General features: G+C 39.9%; 1 protein-coding gene across 3 annotated transcripts in view; it reads left to right on the top strand.

Annotated features, from left to right (window-relative positions):
* The first annotated feature begins 4,026 nt into the window (after positions 1 to 4,026).
* Positions 4,027 to 10,082, top strand: part of LOC122079746 (probable protein phosphatase 2C 44) — a 7,096-nt gene continuing 1,040 nt past the window's right edge. The window contains exons 1-5 of one of the 3 annotated variants that reach the window (XM_042646454.1): positions 4,027 to 4,306; positions 4,603 to 4,735; positions 5,016 to 5,267; positions 6,117 to 6,393; positions 6,530 to 6,684. In XM_042646454.1, the coding sequence (XP_042502388.1) occupies positions 4,664 to 4,735; positions 5,016 to 5,267; positions 6,117 to 6,393; positions 6,530 to 6,684 (756 nt within the window). In that variant the 5' untranslated portion in view covers positions 4,027 to 4,306; positions 4,603 to 4,663. Of the gene's footprint in view, positions 4,334 to 4,602; positions 4,736 to 5,015; positions 5,268 to 6,116; positions 6,394 to 6,529; positions 6,685 to 10,082 lie in introns of all 3 variants that reach the window. The other 2 variants (XM_042646453.1, XM_042646455.1) reach the window with 2 other exon arrangements.

Genomic DNA, 10,082 nt, shown 5'->3' with positions numbered 1-10,082 from the left:
AAAATCTCTTCCTTATTAGGAGGTCTCAAGTTCGAACCTCTTAGCTGCTATTTTGTTGTGGTTTTTTTTAGAATATTTTCTCTCCTGCTCATCACTCAAAGGAGGTCGGCCAAGATAGTTGTACGCAAGTTTGAAGAAGATAGAGAAAATAAAGACAAAAAATAGGAAAGAAGAAAGAAAAGAAAAGAAAAGAAAAGAAAAGACAAGGGCATGGATGGAATTTTCCATTTAAAATAGAATATTGTCCAAATCGATGCAAGGAAAATCGGCCAAGGGGGGTTTCTTGTGCAATAAGAGAGAGAAAAATAGAAAAAAGAGAAAAAATAGGGAAAAAAAAGCAAGTAAATCGTGGGAGATCTCCCCACACGTTTTCTCTCTTCTCTCTCCTCCACCTCACCACAAAATCATCCAAGGGGATCCACCCTTGGATGTCCTTCTCTCTCTCCTATTCCCTATAAAAGGGAGTCCACAAAACTCTAAAAAACTGTCCCTCTCTTCCTCACTAATTCATTCTTCTTCTAGGGTTTATTTTTTTTTTTTTGCTCTATCTTTTCTCTAGTTTTCTCATTCTCTATCTCTAGTTCTAGGTTTTTGCTTTAAACACTTTTGTAAGTTCTTTTATTCAATTAATGCAAGCACTTTTATTTTTGATTCAGTCTTTTATTTTTATTATTTAAGTAATTGAAGTTGTAATTTTCAAGTTCTAGTTCTAGGCTTAGTTCTAGATGACAAGAACAAGCTATGAAGCGTGTCTTTCAAGTTCAATTTTTTTCTTCAGATTTGTTTTCTCTAGTACTAGAAATTTCAGATTTGGTTTATTCTAAATCTGGNTTAAGCTTTAAACATTTTTGTAAGTTCTTTTATTCAATTAATGCAAGCACTTTTATTTTTGATTCAGTCTTTTATTTTTATTATTTAAGTAATTGAAGTTGTAATTTTCAAGTTCTAGTTCTAGGCTTAGTTATAGGTGACAAGAACAAGCTATGAAGCATGTCTTTCAAGTTCAATTTTTTTCTTCAGATTTGTTTTCTCTAGTACTAGAAATTTCAGATTTGGTTTATTCTAGATCTGGTTTTTAGTACTAGTAGTATCTCAAATTGATCAAGTTTTCAGTTCAAGGGTTGAAGTTCATGTAAGTAGACTCCCTCAATAGTCTTCTCTCTCCCCTCTCATTCCCTCTTCTGACTACCCTTTTTTTCTTAATTTAGGATTTTAATTTCAGTCGTTACATTATTGCTGTCCCTTTCCCCCAAGGTTCATGGGTAGTGTATGTGTTGGCTTTGCCCCTCCTAGCCATAGAACCATCAATTTATTGCTTTTATTTTAATTGTCTCCCTTTCCCTAAAGCCAAGTAGAGTAACCCTTGTAAGAGTGACTCTCTGGTCAAGTAGGGACGCTCATATTATAATGCATCCCTCGGGCTAAGTAGAGAAACCTACTTGTGAGTCTCTCTCTAGCTTTCTCCCCTTTCTTTTACTTTATTTTTATTTCAACATTTTTTTCCTTTATTTTTAATTGTGTGGGTTGTTTATTTTCACTTATTTATTTATTTAATTTTAATTGCATGGCTTGTGTCTTTAAATTCTTAGATGACGAATAGTTAGGACGTTATTTTAGATACATATGTTTAGGACGGTAATTAGAATTAGATCACAACCATTAATAGGTTCACTTTCGTATTATTAAAAGAAAAAAAAATAAAGTGGCTGCTCTCCCTGAGTTCGACCCATAGCTACATTGATCCGTACGCTTGCGGTTACATTTAAAATCTCAAACACCGAGCGGACCTAACCTAAGGTCCTCACCCCGGTTGGGGGCTCAAGCCAAAGCCGAGCGGACCTGACCGAAGGTCATAACCTCGGTTGGGAGCTCAGGCCAAGGCCGAGCGGACCTGACCGAAGGTCCTCACCTAGGTTGGGGGCTCGGGCCAAAGCCGAGCGGACCTGACCGAAGGTCCTCACCTCGGTTGGGAGCTCAGGCCAAGGCCTAGCGAACCTGACCGAAGGTCCCTACCTCGGTTGGGGGCTCAGGCTAAAGCCGAGCGGACCTGACCGAAGGTCCTCACCTCGGTTGGGAACTCAAGCTAAGGCCGAGCGGACCTAACCGAAGGTCACAACCTTGATTGGGAGCTCAGGCCAAGGCCGAGCAGACCTGACTGAAGGTCCTCACCTCGATTGGGGGCTCAGGCCAAAGCCGAGAGGATTTGACTGAAGGTCACAACCTTGCCTGGGAGCTCAGGCCAAGGCCGAGTTGACCTGATCGAAGGTCCCTACCTCGATTGGGAGCTCAGGCCAAGGCCGAGCGGAGCTGATCGAAGGTCCTCACCTAGGTTGGGACACAGGCTAAAGCTGAGCGGACCTGACCGAAGGTCCCTACCTCGGTTGGGAGCTCAGACCGAGGCCGAGCTGACCTGACCGAAGGTCCCTACCTCGGTTGGGCGCTCAGGCCAAGGCCGAGCTGACCTGATGGAAGGTCTCAGTCTCAAGCAGAACTAAGGTTGAAGCTGAAGGAATAAGGGCGAAGGGATGCATGAACGAAAAAAAAAAATGAAAAACTTGGTTACTCCCACAGGAAGAGCCTCCTGGTGAGAGTAAGGGGGCTACTGATATGGCCAAATTGATTGCCCAGTAGGGTAAGAACACGTGGTATCTAAGGAGAGGACATGTGTCGCTCACTTGTTAGAGTCTGCAAGGAGTCTGAGCGCGTCAACCACGTGAAGAGAATATTCCCCACAAAGGGGATAAGACGTTTCCGAGTAGGACTCGAAGAGGAAAGGAGGCGGACCCGAGGAGGACTCCTCCAAGGAAAAGAGAAACCCTAAACCCTAAGGACTATAAGAGAGGGCCCGAGCAGAGGAAGAAAGGTATGCAGAAAAACCCTCACCATTACCCTTGTGAAAAGCTGTGTGGCCAATCTCTAACTTGGGCGTCGGAGGACTAACCCCGGATAAACATCCGAGCCTCTGCCTTCTGCATTTGTGCAGGATCAGCTCATACGGATTTTCGGCAGCAACACATTGACTTATGCATTGGTGTATATAATAGGCACGTGATTAATTATCTTTAATAATGAGGCATTGTCTCTAATATTATATATAAGATTTACAAACTGAAGCAAGAGTGAGGTGGCCTTAAAATTGGCAATTTCAATCCACATCTAGAGTATAGACGAATGAAAACTAGGAGAGGGTTTCCTAAAAGCTAGTGTAATCCCTTTAGTAACGAGGTGATCAATGGAAGCGCATGTACAAACATATAGGATTTTCATTTCTCACTTTTACCCCTTCCTATGTTTTGGTGTAGAGTCCATGCTGTTTACTATGCTTTTTTTTTTTTTTTTCAATAGAAGAATTATTCTGATTTTTTAAGGTGACGCTAAGAAACAGGCACTTAACTTTGTTACCTAGAAAGTTAATGAGAGAGAGAGAGAGAGAGAGAGAGAGAGAGAGAGAGAGAGAGAGAATGGTTTTAGATATATGTTTTTTTGGTAGGAAGGAAGGGTATGGTTTTAGATGAGATCATAAATGATTGACTTCTGGACAATTATGACACGTGGTTTATTTAAATAATTTTTTAAATATCCAACTATTTATCTCATCACCTTACCATTAAAAAATTAGAATTCGATTAATTTGGATTGAAATTGGATTTTGCCCAATTTGAAACAGCCGATTATAAGATTTTAAATATAAGAAATTGCTGAAATCTTAGATTTGAAGGGCGATTTGGATTCTACCAAAAAAATGAAAAAGGGCGGTTCTGATCGGAAACACTTGATGGCTTGCTTGAATGATTTGATCACCACATCATATTTCCACTTTGCCGTGTGGAAAAAGTTATCGTTTAAAAATTGAATTTCCGTCGTTTTGACGAAGGAAGTCAGGGGCGTACGAACTAGGAAGGTTCATAGGAGGAAGGAAGGAAAACGGGATACGATGAGAGGGAGCAAAAGAAACATGCCTCAGCCAACAGAACGAGAGAGAGGGATGAGGAGAAGACTAGATAGAGCCGAGGTGGGGTGGGTTCTTGGGGGGAGGGGAGGGGAGGGACCACACGGAAAAGGTCCATTTCTCAGATATGACGATTCCTCAGAAGTCAGAAGACCCCTCGAACTCTTTTCAGATTATGATTTTTATCAGCTTTTAATTGATTTGATTCACCGCCCCAAGTCCAACTCTGCGCTTCTCTCTCTCTTTTTATTTCCATATCCTTTCAGTCTTCCAGGTTCATCACAGGACGCCTGAAGTTGAGGATCAAAATCAGAGGATTACAGAGGATTATTTTCCTGAAGTTGAAGGCTCTGACAGGCAACAAGGCAGGTTAGGTCAAGAAAGGTCCCGATTCTCTTCCTGCTTTCTCTCTTTGATTTATTACTCCTCTTTTTTCATCTGAATACGCTTCTTTTTGTCTTTCTTTTTCATCGCAATACCATCGATTATCCAACCCTCTGCTCTTTCCTGTGCTCATATAGATTTAACAATCCCTCTTTTCCGGATTCATTATTATATTTTACTTGGTTCTCGGCATTCCTTCAATCAATTTAGAAAATCCTTTGTTTCTTCTCTTTCTACGAATCTGTTTCTTTGTTTATTTTCCTTTTTAGTATTGATTGATCGATAGACTGAAGAAGAAGAAGAAGGGCTGTTGAGGCTTATGTTCTAGATATGGAGAAACAGTTCGTTTCCAACGCTTCCACTAACGCTGGAAAGAAAAACGAGTTCCTTAGTATGATCAAGGTACATGTTCATTCCCGAGCTTCCGCCTTTAAAGTAAAAAAAAAAAAAAAGAGGAAAAATCGCACCTCCCCTTCTTTTCCTTTTCCCTCCATCGTTTGTCATTGTTTTTAACTTTGCTTTCCCATTACTATATATAATGGTCTTCCTTATATAATATATAGTCTTGATAAGAAATTGCTTGGGGATGTCTATGAATTTCTTCTCTTCCAGTTGGTTGGATATCAATTGTGATGTTTCTGATGATTTTTCATGTTTCCATGTTTATCGGATATTCTCGAAGAATGCTGCTGGTCTTAATTCCTCATCATCGGACACCGGCAAAGGGCGGAGCAAGTCGTCGAGTAACAGAGTCTCACATGGATTCCACCTGGTGGAAGGGAAATCAGGTCACGACATGGAGGACTACCATGTTGCGGTGTACAAGAATATAAAGAATCACGAGCTTGGATTGTTCGCCATCTTTGATGGGCACCTTGGAGATCGTGTGCCAAGCTATCTCAAAGATAACCTTTTCAAAAATATACTTGAGGAGGTAACGTATACACATATATTACATTACATTCTTCCCCGCCTTTGGGGGGGGTTTTTTTTTTTTTTTTTTTTTTAGGGTTCAGTTACTTCCTAATCCTTTGATTTTCTTTCGTCTCCTCTTTGCATTCATATTAATTCCCAGGTTGTTAATTTAAAGAAGAAAACGTCCTAGATAACTAGAAATGATACCGTAATAGGAGATAGGCAACTCCTAGATATTCTACATTCTGCAGCTTCAATTTTAATATCGGTCATGATTACATCTGAGCAAGAAACATTATTTGTTTTACAAAGGAACGGATGACTTCTCCTTGTAGGTGTAGTTATATCAGTTGCTCATAGCTTGTGAATGGTCGCAATTGAAGATATTGCTATGGCATGGTGTTAAAGAAGTGGAATTCGTTAGGTGAATGCGTACAAAATATCTAACTGGGACTTTTTTGTAATTGAATTGGCTGTTCTCTTTGTGACAATTATCATTTTATTGCGAGGTTAATTAGAAACTTGAAACTCTATATATATTAACTATTGTGGCGAAAAACTTTCCTTGAAAGTTACTTGGCACATTTTTCTTTATCAATTTTTATTTTTTATTTTTTATTTTTTTTATTTTTTTAAGTAAAGCTTTGTGGGTTCTTTTGGATGGCCAATATAGTAAGCTACCACTTGAGAGTAGACTGAAGCCTGATATACCTCCATTTACTTTATTGATCTCATAGACATGGTTTAGTCTTTTACTTCCTGGACACCACCCCCCTCCAAAAAAAAAAAAAAAAAACCACACCTTTCAGTCCTACTACCACTGTGCAAGATTACGGTTATTCACACTCTTTCCCTATGTATAATCCAGCCAAATTTTTGGAAAGACACTGAGAAAGCAATAAAGAGTGCTTACTGTGCAACTGATAAATTCATTCTGGAAAACGCAACACGGTTGGGTCCTGGTGGCTCGACAGCAGTTACTGCAATTGTTATTGATGGTAAAGACTTTTGGGTAGCAAACATTGGGGACTCCAGAGCTGTATTGTGTGAAAGGGGCTCCGCAAATCAGCTCACTGTGGATCATGAACCACACAATGAACGAATAAGGATTGAGAAGCAGGGTGGTTTTGTGACTATTCTTCCAGGTACACTTATTTCATTTGACTTTTTAACTTTGCCAAACAGCCAATCATTTTAGAAATCTCATTGATTATGTATTAGCTTCTCATATTGATAGGCTATAAGTTTTATTAATGTTCTAAATGTCAATATTTATTTCAGGAGATGTGCCCAGGGTGAATGGCCAACTTGCAGTTGCACGGGCATTTGGGGATCAAAGCCTTAAGGCCCATTTGAGCTCAGAGCCTGACATAAGACATGTACCTATTGATTCAACTATAGAGTTTGTTATATTGGCAAGCGATGGCTTATGGAAGGTTTGTTCTTTTCCTATCTGATTGGCAATACCATCATCAACTTTGATTGTTTCTCATTGCGGCTCTGTTCTCTTTCCGTGCCCTTCTTGTCATATTTCTTCATTTTATGCTTTTCCTTCTATTCTGCTTTCCTGATTTTCCTTAGATTATGTTCTCTTACCATTGTGACCAAGTGGGCACAGGTTCGAGTCACAAAACAGCCTCTTTGCAAAGCAGGGGTAAGGCTGCATACATTATGACCCCCCTAGACCCCGCAGTGGTGGGAGCCTTGTGCACTGGATATGCCCTTTACCATATTTTCAGTACAAAACATATCTAGCCTAGCTGAAGACTGACAACGTAAATTTTAGTTAAGTTTAATTCAGGTCCACTTGTCAAGGGAAACTTTAATGCTGGTCCCTTTGTAGGCTCATTATTTGTTTGGAAAAAAAAAAGTGAATCAAAATTTTAATTGCAAACCCAAAACTCATTCCAGATTCAGTCCCACTTGGTTTGATGCTCCAATTTAAATATTATATTTTCTCCTTGTCATATGCTAGGAAGGTCTACGGACCAAGGATTTAGGGGACGGTATTGGTATTGGCAGATATAACCAAGTCATTCGAGTCTTTATATCATTATGAAATTGTTTAAGAACAAGCAGAAACTTGGGTAAATCCTTTAAAGATATAACCAAGTCACTCGAGAGTGATCATCAACAAAGGTTACAAAATAAACTAAACCTAATTGACATTTGACATGGCATGGACCCAAAATGCCAAAATGAACCAAGGAAAATAAGGAAGAACTTCGAATAACATAATGAGGAGGGATCAAAGTACAATGATGCTTTCCAAGCTCGCACACCTCACTCTCAAGTTGAGAGATATGATTGCAAACGGGAACTATACGTTGAAGTATGGATGGAGAAGGTGTCCCAACTAATTTTGCCACTGGAGAGGAGAAGATAAACTGGAAGCAATAGGGCCAAAGGTAGGAATGACATCATTGAGATGATAGTGGCCATCCTTCTGATGCCCTCCGCCAGTTTTCTTTGTTTGGAGATACTGAAAAACACAAAAGGTAGGATAAAATGTTACAGAACAGTCAAGGGATTTAGTCAACTGACTTACAAATATTAGATAAAGGGCAAGTTAGGAATATGAAGAACAAATGTCAACATAGGAAGAGAAGACAAAGTAACACAATCAGAAGTGGATACTTGAGTAGACAAGCCATAAGCATGTATGACTTTAGAAGGTTGATTAATTTTTGGAACTGAAGAAAGGACATAGGACTTACTAGTCATATGGGAAGTGGCACCAAAGTCGGTAACCTGTGGTGTAATGGAAGAGGGGGCAAGAAGTGCACCAGTACTGGATGAGCAATGGTAGCAGTTGATGTAGAGGCAGACATCTGTTGAATACACATAAGTAAGTTGTGCAGTTCGTCACGTAATGGAACAACCAACTGACTACCACCAGATGTATGATTCATCTGATGCATACTTGGATCTATTTTCTGTCCTCAACCTCGACCACTGCCACTGTCTCGGCCTCCCCATGAACTGCGATCTCTTCCATAAAAACCAGTGCCACGGCGACAACCCCACTATTGGAAATAAGTGCCGAAGTATGGGTAGATGAGATTGAATCAGATTTGGTGAAGGATGGAGATATGATATATTGGCACCAACAAAATGCCTCATTCATAGAAGGTATCTTTTCACCGGTCAACAATTGGCTTTTCACTATGTTGGTAGTCTGAATTCATCCCAGATAAAAATTTGGCAACCTAGAACTCTACACGTTGAGATTTAAGGACTTCATTATATGTGGGGAGAGGTTGGTATACATTGAGTTCTTCCCACATGCCTTTTAAGGAACCATAGTAGTCACTCATAGAGAGGTCGTGCTACTTGAAGGAGAAGAACTTTTCATATAAGTCAATATACTCTGGACATGTTCTTATCCTGAGAATAAGTTTCGTTGATGTCATCCTGGACACCATTATCTGTTTTGTGAAACATCGTATTGGAAGCTACATAAGGCTTTATATTGTTTCACAACCAACAAAGTATTGTGGCATTCTCAGATATCCACTCTGAATATATGCTAGCAGTCGTTGGAGGGGATCAAATAATCCATTTTGTGCTTGGCAGTGATATAAGTGCTAACAGCTTGAGCCCAGAATAAGTAGTTGGATGCACCTTTGAGTTTAGCAGAGGTGATTTCAAAGCACCCATGAGATGAGGATTCTTAGATATCTATGCCTCTCTGGATGCTTTCTTCAACCTTAATATGCAGCTGATCCGAGCCTTCTGGTACAAAGTAATTTATTGGTGGATATATCTGAGAATCCTCTCATCTCATGGGTGATTCCATACCTCCTGTGGACTCTTCTCGTCTCAAGAAGAGTAATTGCAGGAGATAAATCTGCCAAAAAACTTCACAAAACAGGGTACCGCAGCATTAGGTGGACAAAACTTGATGCTGTTAGATTAATATCTTCATGGAGAACCAGAGGCAGATAGTAGAGGGTAGGAGACCCTAGTTCATCTTCAGATAGTCAACAAGTAAGGCCCCATATACTAAGCGTGGTGCTTCAACACCCCCCCCCCCAAAAAAAAAAAAAAAAAGAAAAAAAAAGAGAGATTATCAAACCAGAAATTGGGTGGTGAAAGACTGATTTAACCTTTTTTTGATACCATGTAGCAGCAGAGAATTGGATAACCAGTCTCCACAGAGGATAGAAGGAAGAAGTTGAAGAGAAAGAAGAGAGATGAAACGAGAGAGAGTGAGAGGATATCTAGTGCACGATAGTATTGAGAGAAATACATCCTATTGTGGTCTAGCAGTACCTTTATAATATATTCTAGCATTGGACTCTTAGTAGGAAACCACTAAGAGTCCAAAATTCTAATTACACCTTGCAACTTAAAGCAAATAACTCTCACAACTTAAATAACTAAGGACATAAAAAATTCTAATTACACCTTGCAACTTAAAGCAAATAACTCTCACAACTTAAACAACTAAGGACATAAACACACATAAACTGGAACTCTACCCCTTGACACACACACACACCACGATAGGGGGAGTCCCCCTATCATGTTTACACTTTGGCAGTATTCAATATTCATATGTACATATAAAATCTAAGGAACAACAACAAACCTCTTTTACCTGTACCCCAGAGTAATTCGAACCTAAGGACCTTACCGTTGGATGCAACATCTGTTACTGTACCCTGGAGTACCCATGTACACACAGCATGGGAAATAGGCGAGGGGATGTGTCCAAGATACATCCAATAGTTGGTCACTTGGCATGGCTGTGAAGAAGAAGATCAATCCAATTCTTTTTTGTCACATTAGCCCCCTTCTCTAACACATTGCCCTCTTCTTTTTTTGGGGG

The sequence above is a fragment of the Macadamia integrifolia genome, chromosome 5 (assembly GCF_013358625.1).
Source record: "Macadamia integrifolia cultivar HAES 741 chromosome 5, SCU_Mint_v3, whole genome shotgun sequence".
In the NCBI taxonomy this organism is placed as follows: Eukaryota; Viridiplantae; Streptophyta; class Magnoliopsida; order Proteales; family Proteaceae; genus Macadamia; species Macadamia integrifolia.
The sequence above is the reverse complement of the archived record's forward strand: the minus strand, read 5'-3'. Positions and strand labels throughout refer to the sequence as shown.